We start from the raw sequence: 19,900 nt of genomic DNA, 5'->3' as shown, positions 1-19,900 counted from the left end.
GCCAACCCTAGGAAACTAATATAGTTCAAGTGTGGAAGCAGTTAGGAGGCTATTTCCATAGTCCAGGCAAGAGATGGTGGGGGTCAGGATCAGAATGGTGATAATAGAGACAGTGAGAAGCCATCAGATCCTGAATACATTATGAAGGAGGTACAGCCAACAGAATCTGCTGATGTATAGGATATGAAGTGTGAGAAATATTCGCTGTTATTATCTGTATGAATAATTTAAATATTTATGAACATGATGCATATACCGATAAATGTGTATTTTTTCATTCTCCCAAATATCCTGCGTTTGAGACTGCTCAAGCCAAGTTTGCCAGGGAAATCAAAAAGAAGCTTATTTTGCTGTGTGATCAAGGAGTAAATCACATTACTGAGTCTCAATATCCTACTTGGTAAAACAAGAAGATTGGGTTCCATTGTGTGAGTGTATGATCCTGTTACTATCAAGTGCCTTGTTGTTTTGGTATTGATAAAGGTTCTAGAGGGGTAAACTGTTTTCTGTCTTCCATATTTGAAAACCTATCTCCAAGTCTGAGTACCTTCAAATAACAAAACTCTGTCCTCACTGTTGTTTACACTCTGCCATTTGACACTTGACTACACGAAGGAGTGACCTCCTACAACGGAAGCAGAGTCCTCACCACTGGACTGCCATAGAAGTGCCCTCCATCAGCGTGTTTATATTTTAGGAGTGTAATAAATTTATAAGACAAGATAATATTAGTACTAATGATAATAGCAAACATTTATATAGGGTTGGCTATGTGAGAAAGGGGTAGCAGAGGATGAGATGGTTAGATAGCATAACCGTCTCAGTGGACATGAATTGGAGCAAACTCTGGGAGATAGTGGCGGACAGAGGAGTCTGGCATGCTGCAGTCCATGGGGTCACAAATAGTCGGACACGACTTAGCGACTGAACAGCAACATATCAGGGATTACTCTAAGGGTTTTAAAGATATTAACTCACCCGATCCTCACAACATTCCTATGAGTTAGGTATAATTATAACTTCTATTGTATGAACAGGGAAACTGATGCACAGAGCAACTAGGAAACATTCTTTTATTATATTAATAAAGGATCTTATATCGGGGGAAAAAATGAAACCCTTTTAAAAGAATGAAAATAGACATGATAAAATGCAAAGTAGTTTGGAGACTTAATGTCAAGGAAAGCAGTTTTGTCAGAATTCCAGAAAGTAATTCTGATGGGGTCCATAACAAAATCAATGTTGGCATTGAGCCTCTTCCTGCCGCCAACTCTTGTTGACATTGGTTCTCTAAAGAGGAAAAAAAGACTGAGAACTGGGCCTCCAGGCACCTGAACGCAAGATTGTCAGCCACCAAACACCTGTTAGATCTGATTCCCAAGAAGTTTTGAAATGAATCCTGGTCTCGTTTCTAAGTCATTCCTTTGCTAGGTCTTGAAAAATTAGACTGTCACGTTCTTTTTAAAAATCCTTTTTTCTTTATTTTTAAAGATTTATTTGTAAAAAAAAAAAGATTTATTTGTTTGTGTATTTTTGGCTGCACTGGGTCTTTGTTGCTACATGCGGGCTTTCTCCAGTTACAGCAGCTCAGTAGTTGCAGCACATAGGCTTTAGTTGCTCTCTGGCATGTGGCATCTTCCAGGACCAGGGATCGAAATGGTGTCCCCTGCATTGGTAGGTGGATTCTTAATCACTGGACCACCAGGGAAGCCCTCAGACTGTCATTTTTTAAATGTGTATAAACCTCCTTTCACTTGAGATTCCAGAGCCAAAGTTTCTTTTCACCTTCCTACTTCCTAGAAAATACCAGGTTTCCTGAAAGTCACTAGGATTACTATTTTGGACACTCCAGTCCCTCTCTGTTTCAGGCCTCACAACTTTTGTCTGGTCCATCTTTCCGTTAAGCCCAGGCTGGGTACCAATCAGACTATAGCCAATGTGCATTGTCAGTGTGTGTAGCCAGTTTGATGATGGAAGAATCATCATTTGGCAACAAGGCTAATCAAAGTCTGAAGAGATCATTAATTTATTTAACAAAGTAGTAGGACTTAAATCTATCACATGATGAAGAACATGGGCTTGTTCCCCAACCAAATCAGGAAACTTGTGAGCAACCTCTGAAGCTGGAAGAGAGTAGCTTTGGGACTGATCAAAGGAAACCACTTTACACTGCCCGTAGAGTTGGACTCTGTGTGTGTGAATGTGTGTGTGTGTGTCTGTGTGTGTGTGTGTTACTCACTCAGTCCTATCTGACTCTTTGCGACCCCATGGACTGTAACTCACCAGGCTGCTCTGTCCATGGGATTTTCCAGGCAAGAATACTGGAGTGAGTTGCCAAGCCCTTCTCCAGGGGATCGTCCCACCCCAGAGATCGAACTCATGTCTCCCGCATTATAGGCAGATTCTTTACTGTCGGAGACACCAGGGAAGCCCAGTGTTGGAACAGTTGCCTTCAAGAATACTGAAGTGGGTTGCCATGCCCTCCTCCAGGGGAATCTTCCCAACCCAGGGATTGAACCCAGGTCTCCTGCATTGCAGGCGGATTCTTTACCATCTGAACCATCAGGGAAGCGCAATTGCCAGCAACTGGTTTTAAATTCAAATAGGTGCAAGAGTGGTTTAGAGAAATTCCTGAGTGATGGGTGAGGACACCATGGGCTAGCTGGGAAATGAGCCTGGTCTCCCATAGGCGCGCGACCAGGACACATGCTCTCCTGATACCGGCCCTTAGAACCTCGGTCAGAGGCAGAAATTCCGGCCAGACCACTGTGCTGACTGGCAAGGATGTGCTTCGGGGGCGGGGTGTGCAATTCCCACGTTGTCAGGGACTCCGAACCAATTCCAGGCGACCTTCCAGAGCTGACCGTCCTCGAGGGAACGTTACTAAACTGCAGGTCTAGGGATTATCCGTGTGCCACTCACTCCTCCGCGACAATCGCAGTGTCCAGGTGGCTTTGTGAGTCACCCAGACCCTCTGTAATAAGCCCACCATGGGTGGGGCTGCCTCGCAGTTTCTCGCTCCTTCTCTCCCTGACTCTTCTCTCTTGCTCCTCTGCTCTCTTGCTCTTCGAGCTCGGCTTTCGTGCAGACAGAAGCCACCGCAGCGCCCGCCCCACCGGGCATGCTCAGTGCTCGGGCTGGCTGTGACGACCGCCAGGCACCGCCGGGCCCGCGCGCCCAGCAGCGGCGCGCGGGTCCCTTTAAATCGGGCCGGCCGGTTGCCAGGCAACGGCGCGGCCCGCGCTGGCGCTGCACTGCAGAGGCTCTGCCCCGGGCCGGCCCGGCCGGGTCGCGGTGGCCAGCGCCGAACCCGGGTCATCTGCCCGCCGCTGGAGGCCGTCTTTAGGGAAGAGGGGCCGGGGCCCACTGGACCCCACCCACGGCGCCAGGTACGTCTGAGCCCAGTCAGGCCGGGGCTCCCCAGGCTCGCCCCTCGCCCTCCCTGGGTGACCCGGGCGGAGGCACCGTCCTCCCCGCCTCGACGCCCACTGCAGTTTCCTCACTCTTTAGGCCTCCGGCCGGGAACTGGCGGGCGTTTGCGAACGAAGGTGACTGGGCGTGGAAGTCGGGGTGTGGAAGGAGGAGTGGGGTCAGGCCTCGTCCCTGCTTTCTCCCAGCCAAGGGGTAGATGGGGGTAGGGCCTGGGGAAGTGGGAGGTGCCACCTGCAGTACCGGAGCCTCGCCATCTCCTCTGCACGGAAGCTGCGGTGGCAGGAGTTGAGTTAACCATTTACAGAGAAAACCCCCAAACTCTGCATGCTTAGGTGCAGCTTTATAGCAAAAATGTGACTTTCATACTAATAAGGTACTCAGCCTTTCAGAATTAAGGTGACTTCGTATCTTTTCTTCTAGAAAGAGTAATTCCACACTAATAACAAAGAATTGGGGGTAAGAACCGTTCACAGGGCCCAGTTTTCAATGGTTCTTGGCTTCGCTCTCAATATCTGCCAAACAATAGACAAGACAGTTTGTCCCGTGAAGTGGACACTTGGCTCATATGTGAGGACCCTGAAAGATGAAGGCAAAAACTGAGATCACTTTCCTTTTTAATAGTTTTGCAAAATAACTGGACTCTGGGGGAGGGAGCCAAGGCCTTGGCTCCAACCTCTGCTAACGTGGCTCTTGGCATGCTCCTTACTAACAAGCATGCTGCTGTGGCCGCCAGTGGTGGCTCATTTGTTCAGTAGTTGCTAAAGGCAAGAAGGTACAGTGTTGAGTAAGATGCCACTATGATTGTCGTCCCATCTGATATTTGCCTTGTTGGGGGAAGGAAGACTTAATGGCGTAATAGCTGGGAAATTGGGTTGACAAGTTAAAATGAAAACTTGCTTCAAAGTGTCTGATGTTGCATTTCAGATCAGCCAAACAACATTAAAACTATCACTTGTAATTTTAAGCTACATCTCAGATATGAACACAGATTTGGGTATTCTGGTTAATTATATTTTCTAATTAAGCTGTGGCATTTTCCTTTTCAGTTCAATCTGGAGAAGGAGAACAACGGCAACCAACAGAAGACCTTGGACTTCAGGAACTGTAAGTACCGTTGTGCTGGCTGATAGCTTGCTATGGGTGTTGAGAAGCATAGAGCCTCACCCAACATAAAGCTTCAATCTTTTAACAAGACCATTAGTCTGCACTGTCAGTACACTATCAAAAAAGCCTCATAGAAATGCAAAAGAAAAGTGTCCTAAAGACTTTAGCTAAAAAAAAAAAAAAAGACTTTAGCTGAGTCAAGTAAACTTTGAGGGGAAAATACAAGTTCTTTCCCTAAAATGCCACCCATAAAACCTCATAAGCCAAAGGAAAAATTACAAGTATTTACAGAAACTCAATTAGAATCAAAATATCATAGAGTTTTCAGGAAGAATATTAAGAATTATTCACTCAACAAATATTTATTGATGGCTACTATGTGTCAGGCAACAACAAGGGATACAGTGATGAATAAGATGCCAGGAGATCTCAGCATATTGGTAAAATGAAACTGTATGAAATGATGCTGAAGCACAGAAAAAGCTTACAGAGTCATCCTTGCTAATCTTCAAACTGATGCCCCAATTGTAATATTTTTAAGATGTTTATTGGTGGCTCTGAAAAACACTGGGACATTTGGTAAGTTCATGGCAAAGCAATTAGTGATTTTAAAAAATGTAAATCTCTTTGGTGTAGAAAGGCTACCACTCTTCTGCTTAAAATCAGTTTAGCTTGGAAATCTGGGGACATCAACAACTTACAGGATTTAGGGCTAATTCTTCCATGAAGATACAGCTCAAATTAATGTAAGATTCAATTTTAAGTTCCCCTCTACCTACCTTAATAGTACTTCCTTTTTTTTAAACTGACTTTTTCTGAGGTCTGATGACTTCAGACTGGCAACTTTGAAGCACATATCTTTGGAGAAGGGTTGGGTTGTTGGTTGATGTTCCAAGGGAAGGTAAGGAAAATCTAAAAAAGAACAAAACTCATTGTGTACAGTATAAAATTGCGTGCATTTTCGTTTTCACTAATTTCTCTTGACCACCTGGAAAAAGATATATTGTCCATATATTACACCTGAAGAAACTGAGGTTCACAAAAGGTAAGTTTTTATGAAGTTCTAAAATGTGGGAGCCAAGATATCTGACTTCTTCAGTCTTTTTTTTTTCCACCAGAGTTGGCACAGTTCGTTTCTCAAGAACTTTTCTTTTCCTTCTTCCCCACAATTTTGCATGGCAAAACATGTTTACCCACCTTCTTTCAGACAGCTTTGGAGAGTCCTCATAATGGAGAAGCTCCCATAGAGGGGGCAGGTCAGAATCTTCTGGAGCAAGGGAAGAGAGGAATAGTGGCAGTGTTTTGTGCTTGGGAACAGGGGAAGCAGAAAAATAGGTTGAGAACTACTGCTTTTATGTGAGAACAGATTGGACAGTTGAGCAATGAAGGAAGGCCAGTGATCTTTGTAACAAACTTTTCTATTCCTATCTTGGCCAACCAGTTTTTCTGAGGGTTGAGAGAACTGAAACCATTCAAGAATAATGGGGAAAAGTTCCCTGGGCTAAGAAGGGCCTTTTGTCTTCCCCCTTCCTGCCCCTAAGCTGTGACTAAAAGCCACAGTTTTAGTTGAGTGTGGCTGAAGGGCTGAGGGTTATGACATTAGGTTGTCCATCACAGGTTGGAAATGACCTTTTCTAAACATCACTCCCAGTTTACAAAGTTTGGGGCGAAGCACTGTTGCAAGATGGGAAAAAGCTTCTGGAGGTTTCCCAGTCCCTGGCTCCCCCTGCCTCGAAGAATAATTGCCTTTTGCAGGCAGATAGAGATTTATGCAAAAGAGATACTCCTGACATTTTGAAATAAAATCTAATGTAAATGAGATAAGGAAATAGAGAAAAAAGATCTTTGATTTTTACGTCATCAAATTTCCCTAAAGCCTGTGATTTAAAGTATGAATATTTTAGAAAATAATTAGATTTCCTATATTTGATCACTTATTCATCTTAATATGAGCATATTCCCCAGGGCTCCATACCTTGAAAATGAAAATGAGATAGTTTAGTGGGTTTCTCCTTTCACAATAAACAGTGTATTAGTTTCTGGAGCTATTTGAAGACAGATATGCATTCACCTAAGATTTTTATGTAATAGTTTACCTAAAAATCCGTAATAAGTGATCACTGTTCGCTTAGCTCTCAACAATTACACTATGTTATATTACATTATAAATCATTTTCAATTTATTTTATCAGTGGTTCCCAAATTCTTTAGGTGAGTAGAAACCATTTCCATGAGTCAATAAATTTCCTTACTCCACCAAGATGCACTACTACTTTACCTTTGCAAAAATAAGGAAGTTACCAGAGGATGAATGGTGATGTTTCTAGAGAGACACTAACTAGAATAATCAGGAGTCCATTATCAGTTCACGTCAGACACAAATGAATACATGTAGCCATATAATGGACAAGCATCAGTGCAGTCCCAAGGACTTCTGGGAGATCACTGACTTAGAGGACCACTAACGTCATTTTTGTCATATGACTTTATATTGTTTTCCTGTGTTCTGGCTATTTGTTTCTTTAAGCGTTTCATTCCTCTTGGACCTCCTTCCCCTACCCTTCAGTCCTTCAACACCCAATATTGTGTTGGGTAGGCACTTTTAATAAAAAGTGTTCGCAATTGACACTAAAAAGGCCTGCTTATTCTCTCAGTAATGGCTCTGGTTTGATTTGCCTTATGCTGCGACAAATTACCTAGTCAAGTTTATTGAAAGCAAAATGGCTGCCATGCCAGGATAGAGGAAGGAGTGTCATTGTCTCAAAGCATATTTCTTGTCTTTGCCAGAGAATACTAATGTCGTACTTGTTCTGCGAAAAGAACAAAGAGCACAATTTGTGAAGAGAAAATGAGCCTGGCACCTTTTACCCTCAGTCTGGGCTTTGCCATCCTCTGTGACTCGATTTGGGAACAATCCCTTAAAGCATATCTTGCCAATGAAAGAGGAAAAAAAGAAAGAGAAAGGAAAGAAAGAAAGGGAGAGAAAAAGAAAGAAGCAGTTCAGAGACCTCTTGACCCTGCCCTGTGTAAGCCAGGGGAGGGAAATTCCAAAAGGCTTTTCAAACCTTTCTCTTTCTGTCCTTTGATATGTGACATGCAATTCTCCTTACCCTCCCCCATTCATTTTTCCTCTCTCCTTTTGTGGCCCTTTAAAAAGTACCTAAGCTCTGAAAATAGTGCGTTGTTTTCCTTCAATCTGTGGAATGAAACCTATCAGAAGAATAAAGAGAAATTATAGAATAAGCACTGACCTGGGAGACAGGGTCTCAGTTTTACCACTATAGGCTGTGAGGACTTGGACAAGTCACTTAACTTCTTTGAGCCTCAGTTATAAAATAAGTGGACTCTTCCCAGTTCTGTGAAAAGCATTGGCTGTATCAGGAAATTGTACAGAGGCCCAGGAAAGAAAGGTAGTGACACTACAAAAAAAAAAAATATATATATATATATATATGTTTTTAGCCAGAGATTTATGGGAGGGTTGGAGATAGAGTGACTTTTTCAAGGTGCAAAATCATTAATGAAAAGAGCTTTCTATTTAACCTTTATCTCCACCCAGACCTCTGTCTCAGATTTGTCATCGCTATCTCCAAGTATAAAGTGGCCTCACCTGACTTGCCCCGCTGCACACCTCTTTCCTGATCAACCTCATCAATACCTTTCACTCAGAATTTGGTAGGAAGAATAATAGTAATCTCTCTCCCACTGCTACCTGATTAGAAGCATTTTGGGGGCCACTCTGCACAACTTGTGGGATCTTCGTTCCCCAGCCAGGGTTGGAACCCGAGCCCTCAGCAGTGAAAGTGTGCAGTTCCAACTGCTGGACTGCCAGGGAATTCCTTAGATGCATTTTTAAACTCTTACAGAGTTGTCTGGTAAAAATTTGACTGCTAAAAACTGTGGCTGGCAATTAGCATCTTTTCCCTTTGCTCTGTTCCTTTCCTTTATGATCACTGTAATAATCCCCAGCATTTGCATTCATGTTTCTAGAGAGGAGAGCAAGTGCGATTATGATTATCTTCCTCTTTAAGGGCAGATAAATCATTGATGCTTCTGGATGGTGACTAACAGGATAACAGTCAGAGAGGACTATTTCAAGAGAAAGCAGAGGATGCTCCAGTGGCAAATATTGATACATATCATGAATTTCAAGTCTCGACTTACTACTGTGGTCTGATTGACTAAACTTAAAGTTTGGGTTATGGCTTTTGAACCAATCTATTTAACACCTTCACTGAATATTTGTACCTTTTCCTTTCCTCAAAGCCAAATACTTGTCAGTGGAGCTATATCCTTGGGTGTAATGAGTTACCTTCCCTCTTCTTTTGGGGGGAAGGTGTCAGGCATGTAGATATTGAGTTTATTCTCATAGTCTGTAGCAAGAAAAATTTGTTAGAATTTAAACTACATTTGTTAAAAAGTGTTGAGAAGTAATATACCAAAGAGTGATTATCTCTGTGCCCTGGGATCATGATGAATATTTCTGTGTGTGTGTGTGTGAGAGATTTTCTGTATTTTCCAAAATTTTACAGATAACATGCATGATGATTAGCATCTTTATATGAAATATTATATTAATGACTATAACATTTATACTCTTTAATAATATTAAAGAAAATATTAATTTAAAAATAAACACAACTGCCATTTTTGTTACCAAGATAAAATTACATTTGTGTGCATGGGAAAAATAGATGCAAACATACTTTGATTTTTCTCAGTGGTGATGTTGCAAATATATTGCAGCAATTTAGTGTATAGAATGAATCAAGTGATCCCCTCCTTTTTCTTCCCACCCTTTAGCGGTAACTGCAGTCACCAGTTTGGTGGCTTCAGATGCCAGTGGCCCATCAGTGTGTCGTTTGGGTCCTTCTTTCTCCCTTTTTTCAAAAGTAGTCACTGATCAAATATCTTTGTGTTTTAGGAAAGCTGTATGTTATGGACTCTCTTTGAATAGGGAAGACTCCTTTTAAAACAAAATAAATATCCTGTAACTTTTGTAAATTTAGAAAGTTGGTTGTGGTTTAATATGCTAATTTTTCATCTAAAAATTATACTTGGAGTCGGTATCTTGGAAAAAGAAACCCATTTGGTGGCATTAGTATTTCCAATTGTTGACATTCGGTTCTCATCATGAAATTGCTGTCAAAATGGATTGAATTCTGTACACTTGGCAGTCTTGTCTAAAAGCAAAGCCCAAGACTGGAATAACAGGAATTTACAGGTCAAGACAGAAGGGCATTTGGCAGAGTTAGTCATAAGGAAGTCTGCATGGTATACTTTACCAAAAGCAGCTCACATTGCATTAAGCACTGATGTTTTAGTCACTTTAAAGAATGAATAAACAGTAGTCCAACCAAAAAGAACTAGAAAAAAATCAAGCACATTGGAAACACAGGCTTACCTACTAATTAAAAACCACTTATACTGTTTTGAAACAATCTGTTTTCATGTTGCTTTCTTATAGGATTATTTTCTCTATAATAAATAGCCAAGCTTGTCCATTTATTGGTTATATTTCATAGGATCAGAGAACTTTAAAGCTGGAAGGGTCTGTAGAACTTAGCCAGTTTATCCCTTTCCATTTATAAAAGAGGGAACTGAGGCCTGAGTCGCGTGGTGAATTAGAGGGAGTGCCAGCCCTCAAATATTTAGATTCTTTCACCAATGGGCCAGGATTCTTAGTTCTTTCCACTGTCCCAGCTGCCAGTGTAAATATGGCCTTGATTTTAAATTTTGTTTTTCAGGAATTGGAAGAGGTGCCTGAAGAAATGGACGCTAGGAGAAAACACTGGAAGGAGAATATGTTTGCTCCTCTTTTCAGTGCACAGGATATTCTAGACGAAGCTGCTCAGCTTGAATCTTCTTCTGAACAAATGACTTTAGATAAGGCCAAGAGAATGGAAGGAATATTTAATTTGTCTAGTAGAAAGTTTCTAGAAGAAAATAAATTTAAAAGGAAAGAATTTATTTCCCAACCAAATGAAAATGAGCAAGAATCAAATTTAATAGAGAGAAAGATAAACATTTCAAAGAGTGAGGCAGACACAAATTCTGCCTCTTGTGAATCATCTAATTTGGACATTGCAACTGAAGAAAGCTTTAATGGCACAGAAGAGCTTCCTGCCTGGGGTACAAAGGAGTTATCAACTCCACCACAAAAAGACAAGAAAAAGAAATTCACTGAAGGAATGTCTCCAAAACTTCGCCTGAATCTTTTGAATGAAGAGCTGGAAGTGCTTAATATGAAATGCAGAAAAATTGAAGAGGAATTTGAAAGTGCAGAAAAAGAACTTTTGAACTCCAAAAAAGAAGTCTCCACAAAACCCCTAAATTTTCAAGAAGCAGGGGTGGAAACTTCCAAGAAAGACTGGGAGCTTCAAGCTTTAAGAAATGACCTCTCTGAAAAAGCAACAAATGTTAAAAACTTAACTGAAGAGCTCCAGCAAGCCAAAGAGGTCATCCACAAGTTGAGCCTTGAGAACAAGGATTTAAAAGAAGCTGTTAGGAAGTTAAAGCGGCAGACTGAGGTTGGAAATGCACTCCTAAAAGAAGAAATGAAATTGTATTATGAATTAGAAATGGAAAAGATCCATGGAGAGCTCAATGCCATCAAGAATGAACTGAGAACAGAGAAGACCCTACAAGCAAGAAATAACAGAGCCCTGGAGTTGCTTAGGAAACACTTTGCTTCTGTAACGCCGGCAGGTGCCTCTGACAACTTTATGGGGGATTTTTTCTAAAACTTAAAAAAAAAATAAAAACATCCTTTCATTGGACAAATCATTGAGCCAAATCAGTGTTTCTTGTGCTTTCCTTGTGTATGACTTAAAATGTGTGGGACAGGATATAGTTTTCATGTTTGGTGAATCAGGCTATCCATAAAGGCTGTAGACATTAACTTCAAAGCTTCTGCTTTCTCTTTCTAATGAATTTATTACCTAAATCCAAATAGAAATGAAGTTTCAGAAACCTTTATATATATATATATATATTATATATGTATATATATATATATATATTTAAACTCAGAGACATATAGTGATTCACCAAATCATTGATAAATACAAATCAACAGACATTTGTGATCTTGTGAGCAATATTTCCTTGGCACATGAATATTCTTCTGTGTTCGTTGATGTTAACGATAAAAATTTCATTTATGGATGTAAGTATAATGTGTGTATGGGTCTTAAAGACTCAACGGGATACTGAAAATGTCTGTGCTTTCCCTGAGATCTATCCTTAATTAGTAATAGATAAACATCTCCCCCAAATGCAGGCTTTTCCTCCTTCCGGCTGTTTTTGCCATGCTTTCTCACTTGACCTGGCCATGGTTCCCATAGACTGGAAGACAGCTTAGAGACATGGCTGTGACCTTGGCTAGAGCCCTGAGATTTTGACAGCCTTGGCTTTTGCCTTTTCTTATGTTGACCAGCAAGGGGCGATGTTGACACAGTTCTTCCAAAATTCTACCAGGGGAAAATTTGTAAGCTTCCTGCCCTACTTCACCAGCTGGCTGAGACTGAGTGAAAGGTGTTGGATGTCATCTAGGTAAGCTTTTATTGAGCTGGCTTGATTTATACAGGAATCCAGCTGTGTAAAGAACCCAGACGATGACAGTTTCTTTTTTACTTTAAAAGAATAAAAATGTACTGCCTCAGGCCTTTGGTGGAGACTATGGGCCAGTCGATTGTTGCATTTGTTTGTATCAGTCAAGATTTTTTTTGTAATTGGAGCTCTATTTGCATGGTATTTTTAAGTCCAGTAAGCCAAATGTAATTACAGCCTGTGGTGGTGAGATACAGTTGTAAGGGTTCAAGTATTTTCCCTCATGGGAAATCCCCAGACTGGGAGTCTAGACATTTGAGTTCTAGGACCTGCTTTGTTGTCACTAGCTAATTAACCTGCTAGACCTAAAAGTCCTCATCTATAAAATGCAGAATCTGTTCAGTTCTAACAGTCTGTGATTTCATCACAGTGATTTTAATCACAAGTGTAACTACCTATGAGGAAGTAAATCATGGCTTTGGAAGTGTTCAGCTCTTAATACTTCAGGGGACCTACTTTACAGAGCTTCTCCTTTCAAAGGAAATGTACAAAGGCTCTTTTTTATAGTTTGAACATCTCCGAATACCATGTCAATAATAAATCAGGAGAGGGAGTAAATAAGGTTATTTCTTCTCCTTTCTCTTGATTCCTTTTTACTCATTAAGGTCAGGGAAGGCACTTGAATAGAGAGAAACTAGGTTGACCTGGAGTTGAGCAGAACTTGCCTGGCCTGGGAAGATTGGACTAAATTGGAAGATAATCATCTTTGGAACTTTCTGACTTCATCCTGATAACTTTACCCAGGAGCTGGCAGCCTGCTCAAAGAGGAAGCTGACTTTCAGGTTTTTAATGGTCACTGCTTCCAACCCAGGGTCTTTCCTTCCCCCACAAAGACCCTCAGCCCCTGACTGCTAGTGTGCACATAAGCTTACATGTTTAAAATATTTCACAAATTGTATTGAGCTATTACACTCCATCCTCTTAGTATATTTCAATTTTTAAAGAGGAGTTTTTACTCCAGAATTTCTATCAACCAATCACACATTGATAGTCTTTGGTGACAACTTGGTTTATCTTGCATGTGTGTGTGTGTGTGTGTGTGTGTGTGTGTTTATGAGTGCTTGGGGGTTGAGAAAGGAGTGTGGTTTTGGGAGGTGCAGAAAAGATAAGTGCATCACTTAGCCCAGATCTTGGGTGGGGGGCTTTGTATTTCTAGGATGGAACTGAAAGAGTCTCCTGATGGGACAGCCTGGGATGGTGAGTCCCAGCAAGCTTCACCCTGTGGAAAGGCCCTTTAGAAAGCCTAGATCCGGAAACAATCCAGGGAGAACAATATAAAATCACCAAGTCCAGAGGGCCAAGGAGAGCCAACAGTTTGGACCTGAGAAAGGACCACATCTTTTGATGCTTTAATTTTTCAAAGCAGGGCTGCAGCAAGCTGAGAGAAAGCTGAGAAGTTACTGTTCGTCTTCATGGGCAGATGGAAACAGCAGTGGATTGAATTGGATTACAGAACCAGAATCAAGGCTGATGCAAATACCCTGTCCCATTGTCTCTGTAATAACACTCACTTGTGTGATTGTGGGCATTAGGTGGCCCCCAATTTAGATCAGAATATATTGTCACTGTACCTTCTAGTCCATTGAATGAGCAATGTGGCAGTGTTTCTTAACAGGAATGGCATGTCAAGCCACTTATCCCTTCAATCTGTTGGGTAAAATATTTGAAATCAGCAGTACAACTGCACACCATTCCTATCAACTCCCAATTCCATAATTATTCAAAAACAGGGGCTCTAGGAATAGCTGCTCTACCTTGAGTTTACAATCCAGTTCTAGAAACGTTTGCTGAGCAGTTATTACCATAGTTAATCACTTCTAAGACATATATACACTAAGTGCTAAGTCGCTTCAGTCACGTATGACTCTTTGCGACCCCTCCGACTGCACCCCACCAGGTTCCTCTGTTCGTGGGATTCTCCAGGTAAGAACACTGGAGTGGGCTGCCATTTCCTTCTCCAGGGATCTTCCCAACCCAGGGATCAAACCTGCATCTCTTTTGTCTCCTGCATTGGCAGGCAGCTTCTTTACCACTAGCACTACCTGGGAAGCCCCAAACAAATAAATAACTAAATAAATAAACATCCCTGAATTTGGGACACATCTTTAAATTGATGGCATGTCATAGTATAATTGTCTGTGTTTGGTTTTTTAAATCTCTCTTAGTAGTTCATAAAATAATGGTGTATCTTGCAATCAGTGGGGTTTTAGATTTGATGAAATGTGGTATGAGCTAGACCAGGGATATGGGGATAAAAGGATTTACGAGTAAGACAGGTCTCTGACCTCAGGGACCTTACTTATGCAACTAACTAAAACAATGTGGCAAGGGCTCTACTAGCAGTGCTAATACAAAGTGCTGTGGGAGCATGGAGGAGGATCAATTAATTCTGCCTGTGGGGCTGGGAAGGACTTCATAAAGGAGGTGACATTTGAGCTGGGCCTTGAAGGATAAGAAGGATTTTTCCAGGCAAAGCATGGGGGCAGGGGCGGGGGCATTTCTGGAATGCGAATGTGGAAAGTCTATTTGGCTTCAAAGAAAACTCTTTAACAGCAATGAATTAGAACACTGCGATGTTACATTCTGCTGACTATGTTTTAAAGTCCCATGAGAGGTTCTACTCTGAGAACTGCCTGGATTCCAGCTCTTTGCAGTTAAACTGGAGAATGAAGTTCTCATGACATAAACAGGAGATTCCAGATAACAAATTGCAGGAAAATTTTTTTTACTGGTGCCACTGTACCTGTGGCTGCCATCATTTTTGTTTTGGAAACAAAAGATCTAAGAGATTTTCTTCATAGTACCCAGCTAAGTCCTCTGTGAGTGGTCCGGTTTCAAAGAGATATATGAAACAAATGCCACAGTGGCTCCTGTCTTCAAGAAGCAGTGTTATCTACTTACTAGCCCTGTGACTGGTCAAGTTGTGTGATTCCCTGTAGCTCAGTTTTCTCACTTTGCAGGATGGGGTTAATAAATAGTGTTGTCAGAAGGATAAGATGAGATCACATATAGTCAGTAAATGTCACCATCTTTATTATTATTATTATCATCATATAACTGACAAGGGGAAGTTGATCAAGTCCATCTGTCTCCTCCCAGCTATTATTTTCATTAAACTTTTCCACTTATTGACCCTCAAATTGTGTTCTCTGGAGAAATAGGATAAACTCATTCATAAGATGTGCATCAATGATGTGTGTGATCTATTTGGGAAGATGGAACAAGTTGCAGGGGGGAGGGGGATATTTTGATTTTATTAGTGTATGAAGCCTTAAGCCAAAGTAGTGACTCTGTCATGATGGACTTTCTGGCCTCAAGACAGATCCTATAAAGGGAATTTTCTTGGGTCAGAGCCCACCCAGCCCCCCTCCCAATCAGGTCAGAGTAAGGCTGGCCCCTGGCCTTGGCAGGCACAATACCAGAAGGAGGAAGAAAGCCCCGCTCTAGTGCTCCAGTGGGAAAAAGCTCATCTAGGAAGAGGGAATGGAGACAAGAGAGGCTATTATAGTATTTTCCATTTCCCCTTGGCACAGGGAGCCATGCAGCTGGGGACCCACTACTACAGCTGCTCGGATAAGAATAAGTCATTGTCTTGTTTTCTGTACTCTTAAGACACTGAAGCTGTAGTTTCCCATGAGTTGTAGGTGTGCCCTTCTTTCTATACTGAGTATCAAGGTGGTGACTCCCCTGTTGAGTGGCCAGAGCTACTGCTCACACAGCCTCCTTCTCCCTCGCTTTCTCTCTCTCCCTCTCATTCTCATTCTCTTCCTCACCATTGATCACACCCAACTTTTGATGATTCCAACATTTCAGTAGGCTCAAGTTGCATTTCCCAGGAGACTCAGTTTATACCTGGTTCTCTGAGGACGTGTTCTGGGGTACTCTTGAAGAATTTCTTTGACCTTTCAGCCCATGCCTGGTAACTCCACAATAGGTGTCGTCATGTAAATTCCAGACCATGATAGAAGATATAACCTCAGAGATTCCTTTTTATGTCAGTAGTACTGTAGCCTGCACTTGGACTGCTGGTTGGAGCCTAGTTTATTTTGTGTCATATACTTCCATGTACCTTGTCTTCTGTAATCTGCACAAAACTCCTTGATCATCAGATGAGGAAACCATGGCTCAAAGATATTAAATGACTTTTTCAATATCACACAGTAAGTAGTGGATCTGGAATTCAAACCCAGCTTGTCCAACTCCACACGTAATGTTTGTTCCACTATATCAGGTCACTTTGTGTACAAAAATTAATGAGGCAAAGGTTCAATTACCATAGAGGTTATTTAACTTTCTCAAGGATAAACTGGTTTATTGCCACAATCCAGACTCAACTTGAGTCAACCATCTCTTAAATGGCAAGGCTGAGTAGTGAAGATGCATGTGATTATTGGAAAGACCGTAAAGTATACATCTTCTGATGGTGGGTTATTAGGTCTACATGAAGGACACAACACACAGTAACATAAACAAAAACAGTTGAAATACGAAGACCTATTGACAGCTCTTTAAAACAAGCTCTAGCACTAATAGAACCAAATTAATAAACAAAAGGAGTCTTTTGACGCTCATCATAACTTTGGGGTTTGAGTTTTTTCTTTATAATCCAGAATGACTAATCATATTTCACCCAATTTTTTCCTTTGTATCTTTGCTTCCTAAAGCATTTCCATTGAAAAATGGCTACTTTTTAAGAAAAAAAAATGCTCTAAGCCCCCCTTACCGCTTGGACAGTGTTAAGTATGCTTGATAATTTATATACTTCCCTCTTATTCTTTCCTTGATGCTCTGGTAAATTTCTGAAAGTTCCAACGAAGTAATCATATTGTGTTCATTCATAACTAAACAATTCTCAGAAAAACCATTTCACCATCTCTTTATTAAAATATCTTCAATAACAGACAAAATGTTTCCTTTAGATTTACAAATTTATTCAAGGTTTTATAAAACAACATGTCCCCTTCATATAATGAAGTAGAAGAAAATCTGGAGAGCCGCTCTTGACATTCATGAATGTGGGTTATGTCAGCAGTGAGCCTGGAGGGCATTTCTGGTTATAAGGTAATCAACCTTTTAAAATGCATAATATATTTTATGTGACTTTAATGAGTACAAAAATACCTTTACATGTAGCATAAGGACTTTTCTCCCATAAAACATGAGTTATCTGAAATCTTTTCCTTTGGGTATATATTAGGGTATGTTTATAAATAGAGCTGAGATTGAAGGGCTCCAGCTCATATGTTGTGCCAAGGCAGGGCAGTGTACTAGAAAAGCAGGAGATGTGGAGTTTGCCTTGTTGGGTCACTGATAGAAGATGGAGTTTAGGGTCCCAGAAATTTATGAGGGATGGACACCTGTGAAGGAAAAGAGGAGGAAGCAAGATTGAGCAGAGAGGGAATTGCCATGTGAATAGCAAAAGTCTTGACAACCGGGCAGGAGCTCTGGTGTTTTATCCATCAAAGTGACCCCCATTGGGTGGAAATGGCTGGGCCTTTGTGCCTCGCCAAATGCCGGCAGTCTCTGGAAGGCAGAGTGGCTCTCTGAGGATAAAGCTGTTCCTCAAAGAGCTGACGGCTAGAGATGTCTGTAGCCCTCACTCCCCTCTGTCGGGTAGAGTCCGTCCTTAAGGAGATTTTGGAGGTGCATCTTTGCATCCACCACCCTGTCCTCCAACCTCTCTTTCTGGCCTCCTTCAGGCCTCTCTTCCAGAGGGGGAAACTTAGAAGAGTTATGTTCGTGGGACTGCCGACAACCCCCACCTCAGCTGCTCTTGGGGCTGCAATTATCACTCAGCATCCCCTTCCTTCAGCTTATTAGGCTTCCCAGGGGGCTCACTGGTAAAGAACCCACCTGCCAATGCAGGAGATGTGGGTTCGATCACTGGTCGGGAAGATCCCCTGGAGAAGGAAATGGCAACCCACTCCAGTATTCTTGCCTGGAGAATCCCATGGTCAGAGGAGCCTGGCGGGCTACAGTCGCGAAGAATCAGACATGACAGCATGCGTGCACACAGGATCTCCTTCCTACACTCTCTGTTCTAGGTCATGCTATCCCGGTGCTACCGCCCTCTGGTGGCCTCAGTGCCTTACTGGCGGGCCTGACCCAGACCACCTTCGAAGGGAGGGAGCCCCTGGTCATCATGCCCTTCTCAGGCTGGGGCTGCTGTATCTGTCCACCTCCTGCCAGCATTGGGCAAAAGAGAACTCACAGAGGCCCAAGTGACCACACAGTTCCACACGAGCTTCTTCAGGGTTCTGTTGTTTAACGGCAGCCCTGCTCCTGACAGAGTCCATTACCCTTGCTGTGTCACTGACCTCTCTTCTGGCCTGCTGGACCCTGGACACGAGGGCCCTAAAAGGCTTAGGCAGCAGCTGTAGCTTAGAATTCAATGGGATTCTTGGGAATTCCCTGGTGGTCCAGTGGTTAGGACATGGTGCTCTCACTGCCGGGGACCTGGTTCAATCCCCGGTCAGGGAACTAAGTTCCCACAAGCTGCACAGTGCAACCAAAAGAAAAGGAAAGGAAACAAACTCAGTGGGATTCTAGCTGTGTCCTCAGAGAAGGGATGCCTCCTTTGGAAACCAGGTCCTCAAGTCCTGTAGAGTTACAGGGAGGGTAAGTGCAAAGTTCCTGCATTGGGCAGGATTCAAACAGAGAAGGAGAACCATTAAGAGATTTTATTTTTATATCTATATCTTCTACATCTCTCTATCACCTATCTATCTGTCTACCTATCTATCATCTATATATAGAGACATCAGAGATGGTGTGACATGATGCTATATGCCATCCCATAAGTCCTGAGAAAGAAGTTGCTGGCTGAGGACCTGCAGGCAGGAGAGTGAAGCCCATACTTGAAATATGTGTCTATTTCTATGCGAATGACCCATTGGCCCTTTCAGGATGGAAGAGACATAATGTTGTGAGCTTGCTACCAGGTGGCCAGTTGGTCTCAAGGAATAGTGCCCTATGTGGCACGTTGAACATTCTGCAGTAGCATTAGCAAGATCAGCCTTTGTAAGCAGGAGTCCATGCTGTTGGAGCCATGTGTAGCTTCCGTGTCTGCCACCGCGGGCACTGTGTTCATGTGCCCGTCTTGCCGTCACTGGGGTGGCCAATGACAAAGACTGGCTGAGGTCGGCTGCCCAGGTCGTTTTGTTTACTTGGTTATTCAGTGCCTCCTCTGAGCAGTATGCTCTCTGATGGATGTTAATATGTGATACAAAGATCTTCACGCGTAGAGCCATTTCTCAGATGTCCATTCACATGCTTCTGTCTCGGATCTCCTTGTTCCTCATCTACCAGGCTTTTTCCTTCCAAACCCCTAACCAGCTATTTAGGACCTTCACCACTGACCATCAGTGTATAAAGATTTTAACCTAGAGCTATTTCTCTTTCCACCCAAAGTGGACGATTAAGTATATCACCCAAATCACTGCTCATTGGCAGGACTTTCATGCGACACTCTCTTTCAAGTCCCCATCCCCTGAGGGAGGCTAATACAGTTAATACAGCTACCATCCATCTTTCACTTCTGCCCACATACTGACCCAACCCATCTGTAAACCAGGCTTTTCCCTCCTCCTCCGGTTCATCTGATGGGGGTCCCCACAGAGCTGTCGGCATGAACTGAGGGAGGTGCTCTATACAGCGTGGTGTGTGCCATGGGTGTCGGAGCTACCTGAGCTGGCAACTTGCTTATGCCCTTTAGTACTGTTCATGATCACCCGTGGATACCTCCCTTTCATCT

The 19,900-nt window shown here is 42.3% G+C and overlaps 1 protein-coding gene and 1 non-coding gene across 2 annotated transcripts; both read left to right on the top strand.

The window, feature by feature from the left end:
* Positions 1–3,166: 3,166 nt before the first annotated feature.
* Positions 3,167–11,315, top strand: CCDC160 (coiled-coil domain containing 160). The gene is made up of 3 exons (XM_043459943.1): positions 3,167–3,389; positions 4,479–4,536; positions 10,284–11,315. The coding sequence occupies exon 3, from the start codon at positions 10,308–10,310 to the stop codon at positions 11,277–11,279; it is 972 nt and encodes a 323-aa protein (XP_043315878.1). The 5' UTR covers positions 3,167–3,389; positions 4,479–4,536; positions 10,284–10,307; the 3' UTR covers positions 11,280–11,315.
* A 7,240-nt stretch (positions 11,316–18,555) lies between these two features.
* On the top strand, positions 18,556–18,627 carry TRNAE-CUC. Its single transcript has one exon. It is a non-coding gene; the product is annotated as a tRNA-Glu (tRNA).
* Positions 18,628–19,900: the final 1,273 nt, after the last annotated feature.

The sequence above is a fragment of the Cervus canadensis genome, chromosome X, assembly GCF_019320065.1.
Source record: "Cervus canadensis isolate Bull #8, Minnesota chromosome X, ASM1932006v1, whole genome shotgun sequence".
Taxonomy (NCBI): domain Eukaryota; kingdom Metazoa; phylum Chordata; class Mammalia; order Artiodactyla; family Cervidae; genus Cervus; species Cervus canadensis.
The sequence above is the reverse complement of the archived record's forward strand: the minus strand, read 5'-3'. Positions and strand labels throughout refer to the sequence as shown.

Excerpts from the sequence above, each read along its gene's own strand:
- CCDC160 (XM_043459943.1), top strand. The coding sequence starts at position 10,308 with ATGGACGCTAGGAGAAAACACTGGAAGGAGAATATGTTTGCTCCTCTT.